We start from the raw sequence: 19,844 nt of genomic DNA on the forward strand, positions 1-19,844 counted from the left end.
AGAATGGGCTTTAGGTGAGGCAGGTGAACCTGTAGCCATATTACTTCAACAGTATTTAATATGAGATCCTCTCTAAGCTTTACAGGAATGTGGATCTGAATATAGACCGCAACACCGCCCCCATTGGCATTTCTGTATTTTCTGTAAATGTTATAACCTTGTGTTGCTACCACTGTATCATCATATGTATTATCTAAGTGAGTTTCAGAGATTGTCAGAATATGGATGTCATCTGTTACTAGCAAATTATTGATTTCATGAACCTTGTTTCTTAAGCTACATATGTTAACGTGGACTATTTTTAACACTTTTCTGGGATGCTTGATTCTTCTTCTTGCTTTACTGGGAAGCTTAGCAGAGCTAGACATACTCAGGTAATTTTTATTAGTGCAGGGAGAGCTGCACACAGTGGACTTCCTACTAGGGCACACCACCTTAGTGCTAACAGTATTACTCTGGTTCATAGGCATATGGGCCCTGTGTAGCTCAGTTGGTAGAGCATAGCGCTTGCAACGGCAGGGTTGTGGGTTTGATTCCCACGGGGGGCCAGTATGAAAAAAATTAAAAAATATGTATGCACTCACTAACTGTAAGTCGCTCTGGATAAGAATGTCTGCTACATGACTAAAATGTAAAAAAATATGATTACTTCATACAATACCTGTAGGATCAGCAGAGGCATTCCGGGCAGTTAGAGGGACATAAATTAGGTTATTTATATTGTGTCTTCCAACACCCCTAGGATAATGTACATTTGCTGAATCATTATGACAACTCAGCGAAGCAATGTAAGGGATTAAATGAGTATACGCAAGTGTTGTCTGCTAAATTAAGAAATTGTCTCAACACAGACTTATAATACTGTGAAAGGATCCAGGAACCCAAATGATTTGGGTAAATCCCATCCTCATAATACAAGCTTTGTTTCCAGAAGGTATCAAAATTGTCAATAAATGTTACACCCACAGAGCTGCAATAGTCTTGTAGCCAGTTATGGAGGGTTAAAGGTCTGCTTAACCGTTCAATGCCACGATTTAGGGAGGGCAGAGGGCCAGATATTATGGGGCGTTTGTTGGTGTCAAGTAGAGACCCAATCAGTTCTTTAAAATCCATCTTCAGCTGTTCTGAGCTGCCTTTCATAATGTAATTTGACCCCACATGAACCATGACAGTATCAGCCCCCGGTGACTGACTCACAGCCTTGGGAAGCAACCTGGCGATATCCTGATCTTTTGCCCCTGGATAACACAAAGTCTTTGCCCCAGGTACAGATATATGCCTCACCATCGAACTCTCTATCACAATCAGCGAAATGATCCGGCCTCTGCCGTGTCTCGAAGCAGATTGCAATGCCAGAGCCACAGAACTCACCTGAGAAGTGGGCTGCTGAGACTGCGTGCAGGCCACAACCGCCAAAGGGACAGAGCTCTGATCCAGAGAGCACGGCCCAGCGGAGGGGGGCCACGGTGGCCCAGGCTGTGCCCAGGCAGTTGATTGACTAGGACAGGGAGAGGTAACTGGAGGGTCATCCACAGCCATGGAGGGAACACCCAAGCCCCCGACAGAGGACAGCTGGTACAGGGGTTCAAAGCGATTTGAAGGTCTTAAGTCCGGACGCGGGACACCTGGAGTTGAACAGTGAGCAGCCATTTTCTGGTTCAAGCTAGTAGAGGGGTGCAGTTGTGGAAATTGTTCATAGTCCAGGAAGGTCCCATTATGATCCTCTTGGATGTTTTGATAGGAAGCATTTGAAGATGTCGACATTCTCATAGAATCCTTATTCAGTTCAAGGCGCTTGGTCAAATGTTTTATTTCTTCATGAAGAGTAATAATCATTTCTTTAGCTGCATCAAGTTCAAAACATTTTTCATACACAAATGAAGGTATTCATCGGACCTTTCCCTGTGACAACAACGAACATGTCGCATATTATACATTTAATAGCTCGCGAGTACCCAGCAGATTCAAATGTGTTTTGACTGCAGCACGCCGACAGTCTAAGGGATCAAACTTTTCCCAGCTCCACCGGGGACTTAGATGCTCCCTCCATGGCCGTGGACGCCCCCACCAGCTCCCCGCACAACTGTGTTGTTGTCTGTCCCTCGTTGAATGTGAGAGCGAGAGAGAAGCGCAGGGGGGCGGGTGATGTGTGGGTCGGTTATCAGTGGCAGGTCGCCGGCTGTTCCTTTCTACGCACCGGCCCGGCTGCATGTTTGTGTTCAGTGTAGCCTCTCAGAGCTGTGTCAGGTGTGTTCCCAGTGTCTGTAGTCGTGGGGGATACAAAACATACAATTACAGTATTTACTGGCCAACAATTGGAGTCACACTCATATGCTGGAAATTAGCACTTTCCTTTAGTCGTTTTATAGAGAGCGTTGTATGAGTTGAGCTTTTCGTAGCCTGGCTCAGTTGTTGGTATCCAGGTAATAAAGCTGGGTGAAAAAGTTGAATGAAAAAAGTTGCGCGAGGATAAAACGGAAGTTTGTAAATGTGTTAAATGCAGAGTTTTGATTAAACAGTTATTAAAAGTAAAAAATGAAAAGTTTGGCAGGTAACCAAGTCACAACAAACAGCACATCAGCACGATAACACGGAAGTGCTGAAAGTCACTTAGCTCTTCAGTAAGGCCATTCTACTGCCAATGTTTGTCTATTGAGATAGCATGGCTGTGTGCTCTATTTTAAACACCTGTCATCTACGGATGTGGCTGAACTAGCCGAATCCACTAATTTGAAGGGGTGTCCACATACTTTTGTATATATAGTGTATATACAATTTATCAGACGCTTTTATGCAAAGTGACTTACAGTCATGCGTGTATAGAATTTTACATATGGGTGGTCCCGGCAATCAAACCCACTATCCTGGCTTTGCAATGCTCTACCAAGATGCATGACAAGGTTATAAAGGCTTTGTGAAGCCTCAATTTGATATGATTTATATAGCCTTTACTAAGCAGTGCTTATGCCACCCTTTATAAAGCACAGGTTTATGTCACATTTGAGATAGGTGATAGTCACACAGTTATGCCACATTTATGAACCGTTTATAGTGCATGACATACAGTTGTAGATGATTTGTCACACATTTATGTAGTGTTAATAAAGGCTTTATGAATGCTTTATAAGCTGCACGTCATTTAAAGCGGGACCCTTAAGTCTATAGGAAAAATTGCTTTAAGGTATGTATTATGGGACTTGCTTGGCCAGGATATGAGAAATATGCATGTCTATGATAAGCTGCATTGTAAGCTCTATCTTAATGACCCCTTTGAGTTTTCATATTTCTGCATGAGAACAAGTGTGAGGAAATAGTTTTTTAAAAAACAGTAAAATCCACTGTAAGTATACTGTACTTCCACTCAAAAACATGATTCATTCATTTCCTCACCCTTGTTTTCATGCAGAAATATGAAAATGCAAAGGGGTCATTAAGATAGAGCTTACAAAGCAGCTTATCATAGACATGCATATTTCTCATATCCTGGCCAAGCAAGTCCCATAATACATACCTTAAAGCAATATTTCCTATAGACTTAAGTGTCCCGCTTTAAATGACATGCAGCTTATAAAGCCTTCATAAAGCCTTCATTAACACTACATAAATGTGTGACAAATACTATCAACAGCATTATTGAATTACTATTTAATATTATGCATTATAACTTCATATAATTTCTATAAGCATATAATTTTTGCTTGCATTTTACCTTCTTCAGTGATCAACTACTGTTCATTTGGGAATCACAGCTGTCAGCATGAGTGTGTGGGTGTACTCAATGGCTATTTCTGCCGCTGTGCTGTGGGATACACGCTCCAGGAGGATGGAAAGACCTGCCAGAGTAAGTTTCTACACACTTTAAAGGTCCAATGCAGACGTTTTTATCTCAATATGAAATCATTTCTGGGTAACAATTAAGTACAGTACCTTACTGAGATTGTTTTCAATTAAAATGGTTAAAAATAAACAAAAATAGCTTCTTAGCAAAGAGCAATTTCTCAAGAAAGAATTTAGCTAGGACTGCGTGGGAGTGGTCTGAGTGGGGAGGGGAAAACTGAAAACTAGCTGGTATTGGCAGAGAGGTTTGGAACTCTCTTATTTGTCTATTAGCTAATTTACTGCCAGGTGATGTCACCAGGCAGGCCAAACCTCCATCCAACCAAACAAGGCTGAAATTTCAGGCGGTCTTACACTAAAAGGGCATTATCATCAATTTCACAGTATTTTTCCAACCTCATATTGTGGAAATATATATATAAAGCACAGGAAAATCACGTTTTTGACTGCACCGGGCCTTTAAGAGGCTTGAATCTTCATAAAGCCAAAGGTCCGCTTCAGCGGAAACTGACAAATAGAAACAACTATTTAAGCCAAATACTGAAGTCTATGTAAGATTAATTGACAAAAAACTTTTTTTACACGAGTCTACACATAGCCATTTGGGTGTACAGCTGTTCTATTTTACATGGGGAAAATAATTACTCTAATTTGGATGTAAAAAGTGGTGACCATTATCTGTGTGTACTGTTACAGGTAGTCCATACATCTTAATGTGCCGTATGTTCTGAACCAACACTAGATTAATAAACAATAGCTTAATAAGCGACCTACAGTAGTTACTCCTCTCTACTTAAAAACAAACAAATAAAAAAGCTCTCCAGCTAAACCTTTGTTATCCAATTCACGTTCATTGAGTTTTCTAACTTAATAAATTCCACTGGACTCAACTGGATATGGTCACTTACCTAAGAATACTCAAGAAGGTCTCAAGATCAAACTACTCTTTGACAGATAGGTCCCATGAAGTGAAACCTTATATTTTCCCCAGGCCACATCCAATGATGACTATACCGCCAAACGTAATATCAAAGCCTTTATTCATTTATTACGTCATCATACATCTGCCAAAAAAAGTGTATTGGTTATTTCTCCAATTGGTCCATCACATGCACGCATGCATACGCGCAGAAATGTATGCAAGTATCTCCGATACTTTTGTACTGTTCTGGACGTTATTTATTTGTGCCAGACGTGTCTACAATTATGTGCTATACACATCTACACATCATTGGTAATACAATAACTCACATGGAAAACAGTCAGAAAGTACATTAGACAGACTGACGGAAGATTTTTCTCAGCTGATCCTCAAATCTGCATAACGTTCAAGATGGTTGGGATGATCTGCCATTAGTAGTAAGCTGGACTGCCAGTATAAAGTAAATGGGTATCACTTCACCTAAGGTGCACATGCATAATAAATTATTACTAGTTATAAGTATGTATGAGCTCATACTGTTTTACTGTCAACGCAATTTGGCAATTTTTCACCACGACTCAAAATATTTTACCTCAGGATCATTATGGAATGATAAGACATTTTAAGACTGTCATAACTGCTCACAATAACTGCATGATAATGCATAATACGTGTGTGCCTTAGTGAAGTGTAATCTGTACATGAAACCACAGCAATGCAGTAATCAGTGTCTCTGTTTTTTATGATACACAGTGATGGACCTGTGTGCTGAGGGGAAGCATGACTGTGAGCAGATCTGTATTGCCTCGCCAGGCGTCTTCACCTGCAACTGCAATGCTGGCTACACTCTCAACAACGACAAGAAGACATGCACAAGTTAGTGAGGCCAAACAGTTGAATGCATTTAGCTAGGAGCATATTTATCCAACAGCTTATTTAAGCCGGCTGCTTGGTAAGGTTTGCGGTGATCATTGCGAGTACAACAAATCTACATACTGTTCCATATTGATCAAGCCCGAAACCCGCCTTTAAAATATGAATAGTGAAAATCTGTGCTAAAATGTCAATCAATCAATCAAAATGATTGGTAACGATTAACTTTGACTATACAGTACCCAATACACACAAATCTAAGTAAAGCAATGGAATTAAGAATATATAAATAAAAATATGTACGAGCAATGTCAGAGAGGCATAGACTAAGATACAGTAGAATAGTATAGAATACAGTATATACATCTGAGATGAGTAATGCAAGATATGTAAACATTATGTCGTGACGTGACTTGCATTAATGTGATGACTGTTATTTATCGAATCAACTAACTATGTTTAATTGTCACTCAATTAAATGAATCATGTAACAATTAACTCATTTGGAATTTGGGGCACCACGGAAGAAGTTGTTTAATGAGTACCATCTCCCGAATTAAACTCTTAGAAGATATATACAGTGGGGGAAAAAAGTATTTAGTCAGCCACCAATTGTGCAAGTTCTCCCACTTAAAAAGATGAGAGAGGCCTGTAATTTTCATCATAGGTACACGTGAACTATGACAGACAAAATGACAAAAATTGTAGGATTTTTAATGAATTTATTTGCAAATTATGGTGGAAAATAAGTATTTGGTCAATAACAAACGTTTCTCAATACTTTGTTATATACCCTTTGTTGGCAATGACACAGGTCAAACGTTTTCTGTAAGTCTTCACAAGGTTTTCACACACTGTTGCTGGTATTTTGGCCCATTCCTCCATGCAGATCTCCTCTAGAGCAGTGATGTTTTGGGGCTGTCGCTGGGCAACACAGACTTTCAACTCCCTCCAAAGATTTTCTATGGGGTTGAGATCTGGAGACTGGCTAGGCCACTCCAGGACCTTGAAATGCTTCTTACAAAGCCACTGCTTCGTTGCCCGGGCGGTGTGTTTGGGATCATTGTCATGCTGAAAGACCCAGCCACGTTTCATCTTCAATGCCCTTGCTGATGGAAGGAGGTTTTCACTCAAAAGCTCACGATACATGGCCCCATTCATTCTTTCCTTTACACGGATCAGTCGTCCTGGTCCCTTTGCAGAAAAACAGCCCCAAAGCATGATATTTCCACCCCCATGCTTCACAGTAGGTATGGTGTTCTTTGGATGCAACTCAGCATTCTTTGTCCTCCAAACACGACGAGTTGAGTTTTTAACAAAAAGTTATATTTTGGTTTCATCTGACCATATGACATTCTCCCAATCCTCTTCTGGATCATCCAAATGCACTCTAGCAAACTTCAGACGGGCCTGGACATGTACTGGCTTAAACTGGGGGACACGTCTGACACTGCAGGATTTGAGTCCCTGGTGGCGTAGTGTGTTACTGATGGTAGGCTTTGTTACTTTGGTCCCAGCTCTCTGCAGGTCATTCACTAGGTCCCCCCGTGTGGTTCTCAGATTTTTGCTCACCGTTCTGGCGATCATTTTGACCCCACGGGGTGAGATCTTGCATGGAGCCCCAGATCGAGGGAGATTATCAGTGGTCTTGTATGTCTTTCATTTCCTAATAATTGCTCCCACAGTTGATTTCTTCAAACCAAGCTGCTTACCTATTGCAGATTCAGTCTTCCCAGCCTGCTGCAGGTCTACAATTTCGTTTCTGGTGTCCTTTGACAGCTCTTTGGTCTTGGCCATAGTGGAGTTTGGAGTGTGACTGTTTGAGGTTGTGGACAGGTGTCTTTTATACTGATAACAAGTTCAAACAGGTGCCATTAATACAGGTAACGAGTGGAGGACAGAGGAGCCTCTTAAAGAAGAAGTTACAGGTCTGTGAGAGCCAGAAATCTTGCTTGTTTGTAGGTGACCAAATACTTATTTTCCACCATATTTACTAATAAATTTAAAAATCCTACAATGTGATTTTCTGGAGAAAAAAAATTCTCAATTTGTCTGTCATAGTTGACGTGTACCTATGATGAAAATTACAGGCCTCTCTCATCTTTTTAAGTGGGAGAACTTGCACAATTGGTGGCTGACTAAATACTTTTTTTCCCCACTGTATATGTTATATACCGATAACAGTCACTTATTAAATCATTACCTGTCACGTTCGTTGAAGGACGGGTCAGACCAAGGCGCAGCGTGAAATGCATACATGTTTATTATAAAGAATAAACACACAAACAAAAACAACAAAACAACGTGAAGTGAAGTGAAGTCCACAGGCTAAACACCAATACAATCCTCTACACGGAACAAGATCCCACAGCCAATGATGACAAACAGGCTACTAAAGTATGATCCCCAATCAGAGACAACGAGCGACAGCTGCCTCTGATTGGGAATCACACTCGGCCACACATAGAAACACAATACCTAGATTCTACACATAGAAAACATAACATAGATACTAAACATGCACACCCTGACCAAACTAACAAGAGTTCTATAGGTCAGGGCGTGACATTACCTCATCAGTCTCATTCTGAACGTCGCATAATCATTGAACCTGCAAGAACCCTAACCTTATTGATGAATCAGCAATACACAAATTGGCTTAATTATTTATTTACTAACTAAATAAATAATAACACAGAATACAAACACACACACACACACACACACACACGGTATAGGTTATTGATTACTAACATAATACAATGAAACAGGTCCCTAGTTGACTGGACTAACAATAGCATGACTGTTTGGTTAGGGGAAGGAGGGGTCAATAGAAAGCGAGTGAAAGGGAGAGACAGAGATTCAACTTATCGTTGTTTCATTTGGAAACCACCGCTCAATCGGATAAGAAATGCAATGCATATTTACGCGTAGCTGTCCTTGATCGTCGTCTCTCTGTTGAACACTTTCTCAAAAGGGGTTTGAGTGTCCTATCCCACTTCGGTGAGACTCGGCGTGTCTTCGATTGGAGTGTTCGTTAGATAGATACTTCAGATGTACCAACGGTTGTCTGAGAGGGATTGTCCTTCCCAACTCGTGTCTTTAGTGAAAGTTCTAGACAACTTTGCATGTACAGCTGCAGACTGATGTGATAAGGTCTAGTGCGTGTTCTTCTTCTCGTGTAGAGATTGAGAGTTTCAAAGTTTCTCAATTTCAAACGTATGGAATACGGTCTCACGTTTTCTGGTCTGTTGAGTGTCAACCATTTGTAAAGTCCAGCTCCCGCTGCACATCGGCTGGTCTTTCTCATTCAAAGTTCTAACCATTCTAAACGTGCAGTCGCCACGCTGACGTTTTCTGGTCTTTCTGGTCTAACCATTTTAAGCCATGTAGCCACAGCTCCACGCTTCCTGGTCTAATGTTAATGTTCTAACCATTCTATACGTGCAGTCGCCACTCTCCCGTTTTCTGGTCTAAAGGTTTATTTGTTTTTCAAGGCTTTTTATGCCCTCTGGGTAAAAGGGACATTCCATTATGATCACACAATCTCTGATGTCACTCGGGGCGTGGCTAGTCACTGTGCATAGTTGATAATTGATTTCTTTCTTTCCATACTAGATACCAAAAGGTGTCCTTTTCTGCAAACTATTTATGACCGGCTGTTAAGTCATAAAACCGGCCCAACCCCCTTCTCCTCTCCTGTGGGAGAGAGGGGAGGTCTGGCTATCTTTGATCCTCACCAAGGAGAGAGTCATGACAGTTATTAAAGTGACTAGTGTTCCATTTATTAATGTGGCCAGTGATTTCTAATCTATGTATATAGGCAGCAGCCTCTAATGTACTAGTGAAGGCTATTTAACAGTCTGATGGCCTTGAGATGGAAGCTGTTTTCAGTCTCTCGGTCCCAGCTTTGATGCACCTGTACTGACCTTGCCTTCTGGATGATAGCGGGGTGAACAGGCAGTGGCTCGGTTGGTTGTTGTCCTTGATGATCTTTTTGGCCTTCCTGTGACATTGGGTGCTGTAGGTGTCCTGGAGGGCTAGTAGTTTGCCCCCGGTGATGCGTTGGGCAGACCGCAACACACTCTGGAGAGCCCTGTGGTTGCGGGCGGTGCAGTTGCCGTACCAGGCAGTGATACAGCCCGACAGGATGCTCTCAATTGTGCGTCTGTAAAAGTTTGTAAGGGTTTTAGGTGCCAAGACAAATTTCTTCACCACACTGTTTGTGTGGGTGGACCATTTCAGTTTGTCAGTGATGTGTACGCCGAGGAACTTGAAGCTTTCCACCTTCTCCACTGCGGTCCCGTCGATGTGGATAGGGGTGTGCTCCCTCTGCTGTTTCCTGAAGTCCACGATCATCTCCTTTGTTTTGTTGACGTTGAGTGAGAGGGTATTTTCCTGGCACCACACTCTCAGAGCCCTCACCTCCTCCCTGTAGGCTGTCTCATCATTGTTGGTAATCAAGCCTACTACTGTTGTGTTGGCTGCAAACTTGATGATTGAGTTGGAGACGTGCTTGGCCACGCAGTCATGGGTGAACAGGGAGTACAGGATGGGGTTGAGCACGCACTCTTGTGGGGCCCCAGTGTTGAGAATCCGCGAAGTGGAGGAGTGGTTTCCTACCTACCACCTGGGGGCAGTGGTTCACAGGGCGAGGTTCAGACCCAGGGCCTCGAGCTTAATGATGAGCTTGGAGGGTACTATGGTGTTGAATGCTGAGCTAAGCATTCTTACATAGGTATTCCACTAGTCCAGATGGGATAGGGCGGTGTGATGGCGATTGCATCGTCTGTGGATCTATTGGGGTGGTAAGAAAATTGAAGTGGTTCTAGGGTGGCAGGTAAGGTAGAGGTGATATGATCCTTGACTAGTCTCTCAAAGCACTTCATGATGACAGAAGTGAGTGCCACGGGCAATAGTCATTTAGTTCAGTTATTTTTCAAAATGTACTAAAACATTTCATCCCTTTTGGCATAATCACTAACTGGCAGAAGCACCATAATGATGACACTATGCTGTCATTGTAATGTTGCATCTATTAAGATAACTAAATATGAGCTCTTGCATAGCATTTGATGAATGTATTCAACCTAGGGTCCGTGGCCCCATAGGGGTCTGCCGAGGTACTGCAGGTGGTCCACGAAAATATATATAATTATTTGTTTCACTTAAAAAACATATATATTTTCGTGGACCACCTGCAGTACCTCGGCAGAACCCTAAGGGGCCACGGAAAAAAATAAAAACCGGAAATATCACATTTACATAAGTATTCAGACCGTTTACTCAGTACTTTGTTGAAGCACCTTTGGCAGCGATTACAGCCTTGAGTCTTCTGGGGTATGACGCTACAAACTTGGCACACCTGTATTTGGGGAGTTTCTCCCATTCTCTGCAGATCCTCTCAAGCTCTGTCAGGTTGGATGGGGAGCGTCGCTGCACAGCTATTTTCAGGTCTCTCCAGAGATGTTCGATCGGGTTCTAGTCCGGGCTCTGGCTGGGCCACTCAAGGACATTCAGAGACTTGTCCCGAAGCCACTTCTGCGTTGTCTTGGCTGTGGGCTTAGGGTCGTTGTGCTGTTGGAAGGTGTACCTTCGCCCCAGTCTGAGGTCCTGAGCGCTCTGGAGCAGGTTTTCATCAAGGATCTCTCTGTACTTTGCTCCGTTCATCTTTCTCTCGCTCCTGACTAGTCTCCACGTTCCTGCCGCTGAAAAACATCCCCACAGCATGTTGCTGCCACCACCATGCTTCACCGTAGGGATGGTATTGGCCAGGTGATGAGCGGTGCCTGGTTTCCTCCAGACATGACGCTTGGCATTCAGTTCAATCTTGGTTTCATCAGACCAGAGAATCTTGTTTCTCATGGTCTGAGAGTCCTTTAGGTGCCTTTTGGCAAACTCCAAGCGGGCTGTCATGTGCCTTTTACTAAGGAGTGGCTTCCGTCTGGCCACTCTACCATAAAGGCCTGATGGGTGGAGTGCTGCAGAGATCGTTGTCCTTCTGGAAGGTTCTCCCATTCCCACATAGGAACTCTGGAACTCTGTCAGAGTGACCATTGGGTTCTTGGTCACCTCCTTGACCAAGGCTCTTCTCCCCCGATTGCTCAGTTTGGCCGAGCGGCCAGCTCTAGGAAGAGTCTTGGTGGTACTAAACTTCTTCCATTTAAGATTGACGGAGGCCACTGTGTTCTCGGGGATCTTCAATGCAACAGAAATGTTGGGGTACCCTTTCCCAGATCTGTGCCTCAACATAATCCTGTCTCAGAGTTCTACGGACAATTCCTTCAACCTCATGGCTTGGTTACTTATGTAAATAAGGTATTTCTGTTTTTGTTTTTAATAAATTTGCAAAAATGTCAAAAAAACTGTTTTTGCTTTGTCATTATGGGGTATTGTGTGTAGATTGATGAGGGAAAAAGGAATTTAATCCATTTTAGAATAAGGCTGTAACGTAACAAATTGTGGAAAAAGTGAAGGGGTCTGAATACTTTCCAAATGCCCTAATCACAGTCAACACACATCTATTTTGTAACAACAATATCATGGAATGAAATAGAATAAATGTGAAAATTATATTTCCCCCCCAAAAAATTGTTTGAAGTGCATATAGGCCTACCTGATGATATGTGGCTGCTGTGTTAAACAATGAATGGCTTTTTCTCGAATTCATTGATGATCAGATACTTCAGTTGTAACTGGTTCTGTTGCGATACATTTTTACAGTTGATAGACAACTTTAGCACTGTTCCAAACTTAGACTATCCTCCTTTTTAACAATAGCCTGTATAGAAATAAATCAATTTCCGGTTCTGCAGCATGCCCGCATTCGTTGTCATGCTCTGTTGTGGTATTACAAAATATTATACTTGTCTCCAGTCATGTAAAATGACGTAGAATTGCATTAAATGCATTTATAAAATAAATGTTTTTCTTGGACCGCAAATAAGATGATAGATTCATGCAGTGCTTTTATTATAATTGATATATTTTCACCATAGGAAATGTAATCCCCATTTGCAAGGGTGGGATTGTCAATGTGTATTTTTCGCCTGGTGTTATCTTGACGGTAGATGGCTGGTGGAGGATATGTGTCTTTTTATGTTTAGTCCCTGATGTAGGAGCTTGTATGCGGTGGAGACTTTGCTATTTACCTCAATCTATTGAGGTTAAAGAGTCTGCTGTTGTGTACATCATTTGGACTCCCTGATGCAAATGTTGGCCTGTGAAGTTGATGGCTAGCCTGGCTTACACCAGACCACATGGTACTGTGTACCGACTGTCAACTGTTGATATGTTAACAATAGTTTTAGTGATACGTTTTGAGTGATTGCACTGATTGGTTATCACCAACTTTTTTTCTTTGGGGGTTGAAACCTCTCAGTGTTTGGATTTGAAAAACAAGGCCCCCCTTGCTTGTGTTGGTGTAAGTATTTTCCTGGTGGTGTACAGAAAGGAGAGGCCTCTGTATTTCCCACAAATATGCCTTTTAAAAGATGGTAATCAGAGTGTCCCTGAGTGTGGAGATGTTCTCCTTGTGCCAGATCTTCAAGAGCAGAGCATATACACTACATGACCAAAAGTATGTGGACACCTGCTAGTTGAACATCTCATTCCAAAATCATGGGCTCCACTCTTCTGGGAAGGCTTTCCACTAGATGTTGGAACATTGATGCAGGGACTTATTTCCATTCAGCCACAGGAGCATTAGTGAGGTTGGGCGCTGATGTTGGGCGATTATGCCTGGCTCGCAGTCGGCGTTCCAATTCAACCCAAAGGTGTTCGATGGGTTTGAGGTCAGGGCTCTGTGCAGGCCAGTCAAGTTCTTCCACACCGATCTCGACAAGCCATTTCTGTATGGACCTCGCTTTGTGCACGGGGGCATTGTCATGCTGAAACAGGAAAAGGCCTTCCCCAAACTGTTGCCACAAAGTTGGAAGCACAGAATCGTCTAGAATGTCATTATATGCTGTAGCGTTAATATTTCCCTTCTGGGAACTAAGGGGCCTATCCCGAACCATGAAAAACAACCCCAGACCATTATTCCTCCTCCACCAAACTTTGCAGTTGGCACTATGCATTCGGGCAGGTAGCGTTCTCCTGGCATCCACCAAAACGAGATTCGTCCATCGGACTTCCAGATGGTGAAGCGTGATTCACGACTCCAGCCAACACTTGGCATTGCGCATGGTGATCTTAGGCTTGTGTGCGGCTTCTTGGCCATTGAAACCTATTTCATGAAACAGTTCTGACGTTGCTTCCAAGGCAGTTTGGAACTCGGTAGTGAGTGTTGCAACCGAGGACAGACGATTTTTACGCGCTATACACTTCAGCATTCGGCGGTCCCGTTCTGTGAGCTTGTGTGGCCTACCACTTCGCGGCTGAGCCGTTGTTGCTCCTAGACGTTTCCACTTCACAATGACAGCACTTACAGTTGACCAGGGCAGCTCTAGCAAGGCAGAAATTTGACGATCTGACTTGTTGGAAAGGTGGCAGGTTGAAAGTCACTGAGCTCTTCAGTAAAGCCATTCTACTGCCAATATTTGTCTATGGAGATTGCATGGCTGTGTGCTCGATTTTATACAGTCATGGTCAAAAGTTTTGAGAATGACACAAGTATTGGTCTTCACAAAGTTCGCTGCTTCAGTGTTACGAGTTATTTTTGTCAGATGTTACTATGGTATACTGAAGTATAATAACAAGCATTCCATAAGTGTCAAAGGCTTTTATTGACAATTACATTAAGTTTATGCAAAGAGTCAATATTTGCAGTGTTGACCCTTCTTTTTCAAGACCTCTGCAATCCGCCCTGGCATGCTGTCAATTAACTTCTGGGCTACATCCTGACTGATGGCAGCCCATTTTTTGCATAATCAAGGCTTGGAGTTTGTCAGAATTTGTAGGTATTTGTTTGTCCACCCGTCTCTTGAGGATCAACCACAAGTTCTCAATGGGATTAAGGTCTGGGGAGTTTCCTGGCCATGGACCCAAAATGTCGATGTTTTGTTCCCCAAGCCACTTAGTTATCACTTTTGCCTTATGGCAAGGTGCTCCATCATGCTGGAAAAGGCATTGGTCGTCACCAAACTGTTCTTGGATGGTTGGGAGAAGTTGCTCTCTGAGGATGTGTTGGTACCATTCTTTATTCATGGCTGTGTTCTTAGGCAAAATTGTGAGTGAGCCCACTCCCTTGGCTGAGAAGCAACCCCACACATGAATGGTCTCAGGATGCTTTACTGTTGGCATGACACAGGACTGATTTTAGTGCTCACCTTGTCTTCTCCGGACAAGGTGTTTTCCGGATGCCCCAAACAATCGGAAAGGGGATTCATCAGAGAAAATGACTTTACCCCAGTCCTCAGCAGTCCAATCCCTGTACCTTTTGCAGACTATCAGTCTGTCCCTGATGTTTTTCCTGGAGAGAAGTGGCTTCTTTGTTGCCCTTCTTGACACCAGGCCATCCTCCAAAAGTCTTCGCCTCACTGTGCGTGCAGATGCACTCACACCTGCCTGCTGCCATTCCTGAGCAAGCTCTGCACTGGTGGTGCCCCGATCCGCAGCTGAATCAACTTTAAGAGACGGTCCTGGCCCTTGCTGGACTTTCTTGGGCGCCCTGACGCCTTCTTCACAACAATTGAACCTCTCTCCTTGAAGTTCTTGATGATCCGATAAATAGTTGATTTAGGTGCAATCTTACTAGCAGCAATATCCTTGCCTGTGAAGCCCTTTTTGTGCAAAGCAATGATGACGGCACGTGTTTCCTTGCAGGTAACTATGGTTAACAGAGGAAGAACAATGATTTCAAGCACTACCCTCCTTTTAAAGCTTCCAGTCTGTTATTCTAACTCAATCAGCATGAGTGATCTCCAGCCTTGTCCTCGTCAACACTCTCATCTGTGTTAATGAGAGAATCACTGACATGATGGCAGATGGTCTTTTTGTGGCAGGGCTGAAATGCAGTGGAAATGTTTTTGGGGGATTAAGTTCATTTTCATGGCAAAGAGGGACTTTGCAATTAATTGCAATTCATCTGATCACTCTTCATAACATTCTGGTGTATATGCAAATTGCCATCATCAAAACTGAGGCAGCAGACTTTGTGAAAATTTGTATTTGTGTCATTCTCAAAACTTTTGACCACGACCTGTCAGCAACGGGTGTGGCTGAAATAGCCGAATCCACTAATTTGAAGGGGTGTCCACATACTTTTGTATATATAGTGTAGCTACCTCAATCATTATTTTAAATCATTTTGGTGACTTCACAGCAATTGATAGCTGGCTAGCTAGCAGGCTCAGCAAAATAAAAATTCCCCAATATACAGCCACGTCTCATAGTCATGAGATTTGTAAATGAAAGAGGAATATAATAATACCAATCGAATAGAGTTTCTCCATCTCCCCATTCAGAGTATTTGTGGCGCAGCACAGAAATGCCCTTATCCAGATTGTGTGACAAAGGCATTTCCTAACAGACCTGCTACCTCAAGCAGACAGAGACGCAAGAACAATTCGTCTGCCAGATCAGGGACAATTTCATAAACGGGAGACATTAGAGATGCGAAAAAACATGGTTGTGTTTTGTTCTACCTCGGGTAGAGGTATCTAGCCTAAGAGTCAAAAGTTTATATTAAGTCTAAAATGACCACATGGTTGCTTTTGCTCCCATCATTTCCCTTGCTGTTGTTGTGCTTTGAAAATCATGTCTGTTTTCCCTCTGGATGGGAGAAAACCACACTGCGATTATGGGATTTCTTCTGACAGGAGTAGGAGTCGGTTGGCCAGTATGCAGGTAAGTAATTTCCTGGTGGTATTTAGGAGGGAAATGCCTTTGTATTTCCCACAAATCTGCCTCCTACCCCATTTTAAAGATCAGGGTGTCCCTGAATGGTTTGATTCATTCTGAAAGTTGCGATATTCAGTTCTACAACCCATGGTAATGTTGGAAGATCAGTGTACATAGAATTATAATATGGAGAATAGTGTACAGTATAGGCTATACAGTACCATCGTCTATTGTCTCCATCGGGTTCAAACTGTTACGGCTTGGTCTGCGCTCTGCTCCATAACGATTGAATAAGCCTACATGTCATTTTTTAAATAATATCAACTGTTACTAATGATCCTTTGCAACAACCACATGGCCATGAGAGCGTTTACAGAGGAAGCAAATAAAGGTAAACAAAACAATGTAATTAGTTCTCTCCACCGGGATTAGATTGATTAATCATCCTTCAGCAGCTTTTTCAGGATATTTTGTATTAGTTTTTCTGACAGAAGAGTGTATTGCATTTGGTTAGGTGAAGAACTACATTTTAGTTGGTATTGCCGGTACCTTGCTTTTCAATTGTGCCTCTTCAATGGTTGTGGTCCCAGCCAAACCCTATGAATTCCTGGTTAATCAGCTGGTTTACCTTTTCAGAAGAAGGTGTAGCTGCCTTTGTCTTCCTTCAGTTGCCCTTCATCTGCCAGTTGGGTTTTGGCGAGGGCAGCACTGTGAATCCAATATCTTCTCAATTCTCTTTGAATGATCGCAGTTCATCTCTCAGGTTGATCACTGTTCACATTGTTCATCAGAGTTTGAACGTTCCACGCTCCAAAATGAAAATGTTTGGTTTCTGAAGAAGAGGTGATCCTATTGGCAACTCCAATGGCATGGAGGCCGTGACGATTGAGGACCTCTCGCTACTGCAGTCTTCCTCCACCTTTACAACCATTGTGACCATTATCTTCTGCCTGCTCTGCAGTTAAGGTCTTTGTTGGATCACACTTTGCCTGTAACCTCTGACCTTACCGCCACGGGTGAGCCCCTACCAGGAGCTTAAGCTCCAGACAGCATCTCAGCAACTTGACCACGGCAAGGTGGTGATCCCTGGTGACCCTGGGTCATTATGGGATGATACTAAGACATTATAAGAATGTGATACATGATTATAATGACTGCAGGATAATGCATTATACGTCTTAGTGAAGTGTAACCTGGACATGAGTGTCTCTGTTTTTTTTTCTGTCACACAGTGACAGACCTGTGTGCTGAGGGGAAGCATGACTGTGAGCAGATCTGCATCGCTTCCCCAGGCGCCTTCACCTGTGACTGCAACATTGGATTCACCCTCAACACTGGCAAAAAGACCTGCACACGTTAGTGAGGCCATCATCAGACCAAACAGTAGAATGCATAGGGGTAGATGTATACAACAGCGTATTTGAGGTGGCTGCTGGGTGAGATTTGTGGTGAACATTGCGAGCTCAACAAATCTACATACTATTCTGTATTTATCAAGCTTGAGACCCGCCATTAAAATACATATTTTCTGTCCTTATTACTTGCACACAACAGGACTTTGTTGAAATTTCTGATCAGACCTGAGTTCAAATAGTATGTGTTTTCTTTCTTAGATTTTTAGCGTTTGATTGAGCCTGCCAGGAGTGCCAGTTTGCACATTTGGGACTATGTCATTGGTTGAAGTGCTCCAAGTAAGCTCAATCAAAAGCAGCCAAAGTATTCAAAACAATACAAATACTATTTGAACCCAGGTCTGTTTCTTATATAAACATATGTGCTGTTGGTCACAATCAAAAAACATTAAGTTGCCTTTAAGCCATGTAGTTCATCTTTAACTACATTAGTAACAGAATGCAATTACTGGCTAGCTTATGCTACCAGCTTATCCGAACAAGAGTTAGCATTTAGCAAATATTTTTCTACACCCGAAAATGACAACTTCTAAATGTTATGCAGCGGAAACAGCCAAACCTATCAAAATCTGATTTTAGTTGCCGCATTGTAAGCCTCTTCGAAATTTGATAAATGTGCACTTTGTTAGTATGAGCTTTTTTGAATGGTTGCCAATGACAGTGTCCTTGTGCTATCCCCCACGGCGTTCCATTGATCCTGGACATAACCTACGACACTACACACTTCTCATCCACTGCCCCTCAGTTTGTCAGTCTCTCCATGTGTGTTTGTCGTCCACAGATCTTGACCTGTGTAACACAGTGGAGCATGGCTGTGAGCACCAGTGTGTCAGTACCCCAGGATCCTACTACTGCATCTGCCCTGAGGCACAGCTACTGGCGGAGGATGGAAAAGGCTGTGGAAGTAAGCATACTTCACACACCCACTGAGTACAATAATGAATACCCTCTACAACTCCTGTGGTTCACCAGGATGCAATGGCTCTATACAACTACTACTATTCAGTTGTCCCTCTGTAGTATCTAGAATATCATATCTAATGTGCTCTAGGACTAGAACTGAAATTACATAACCTACAAATAAAACCTCTTCCTAAATAAAATATTTAGCCAGGTAAGTCATTGAGAATTATAATTGTTTTACAATAAGTACCTGGTAACATGCATAATAACTGCACATCCCACAGTGTATTATTTAAAAACAAATACCAAATGTGTTTTGTTTTTTTGTTCGGTAGGTTATAGGTACATTATCCATTACCTGCAGGCTACCACTCAAAAGAAGAAGAAAAACTAAGAAATATATACAGAGTTTAATTAATAATACATTCAGTATAAACAGGAAAATAAAATCAAAAAGAAGTGGGCCTCCACCCCCAACCTCCCATCTCATTCTCCCAACCCCGCCCAGCCAACATGTCACCATCCCAGATAATGTATTTATAAATCCCATCATTGGGTGGTTCGGTAGTTGGGTTTCCCAAGGGACTCCATAGGCCAGCATAGCTGACCTATTTTGTAAATATATAAACGATTATTTGACTGATAATGTGTATGTATCTTTCAAATCTTGGAATGTTCTCAAACCATTACTGTCCATGATATTGGCAAGGGTACTGATTCCACATTTGGACTATTGGGGGGATGCAAAAGACTGCCCTCCAGATCACAAGGCATTATTGTGAAATAGGGAGCATGGGCATACCGTTTTGCGCCAATAGAAATTGTGTGAGCAATAATAGGACCGAAGCGATGTTTACATTGTTTAAGGGATATATCAGTGAAGACCACCTCTTCCAGGGCAATAGGAGACAACATATTTCTCTCTATACTCAGCCAGGGGGTGGAAGAATCATGTCTAAACTAATTTAGGATTGGGCGAAATGCTAGCGCCTAGAAATACAATTTATAGTTTGGTACGAATAGTCCTCCTACGTCTTTCCTTATATACATTTTCAAAAGCTTTTTCTTCATCGAGAGATAATACAGCCCCAGGAGCTGTTGTTTCTGATGAATCC

General features: G+C 42.5%; 1 protein-coding gene across 4 annotated transcripts in view; it reads left to right on the forward strand.

Annotated features, from left to right (window-relative positions):
- The window catches only part of LOC121566673 (matrilin-4-like), a 48,123-nt gene that overhangs the window by 22,651 nt on the left and 5,628 nt on the right, over positions 1 to 19,844 (forward strand). For 3 of the 4 annotated variants that reach the window (XM_045223978.1, XM_045223977.1, XM_045223979.1), the window contains exons 7-10: positions 3,719 to 3,841; positions 5,513 to 5,635; positions 17,647 to 17,769; positions 18,608 to 18,730. In XM_045223978.1, coding sequence (XP_045079913.1) covers positions 3,719 to 3,841; positions 5,513 to 5,635; positions 17,647 to 17,769; positions 18,608 to 18,730 — 492 coding nt within the window. The remainder of the gene's footprint in view (positions 1 to 3,718; positions 3,842 to 5,512; positions 5,636 to 17,646; positions 17,770 to 18,607; positions 18,731 to 19,844) is intronic. The other variant, XM_045223980.1, reaches the window with a different exon arrangement.

Source organism: Coregonus clupeaformis, chromosome 12 (assembly GCF_020615455.1).
Source record: "Coregonus clupeaformis isolate EN_2021a chromosome 12, ASM2061545v1, whole genome shotgun sequence".
Classification (NCBI taxonomy): Eukaryota; Metazoa; Chordata; class Actinopteri; order Salmoniformes; family Salmonidae; genus Coregonus; species Coregonus clupeaformis.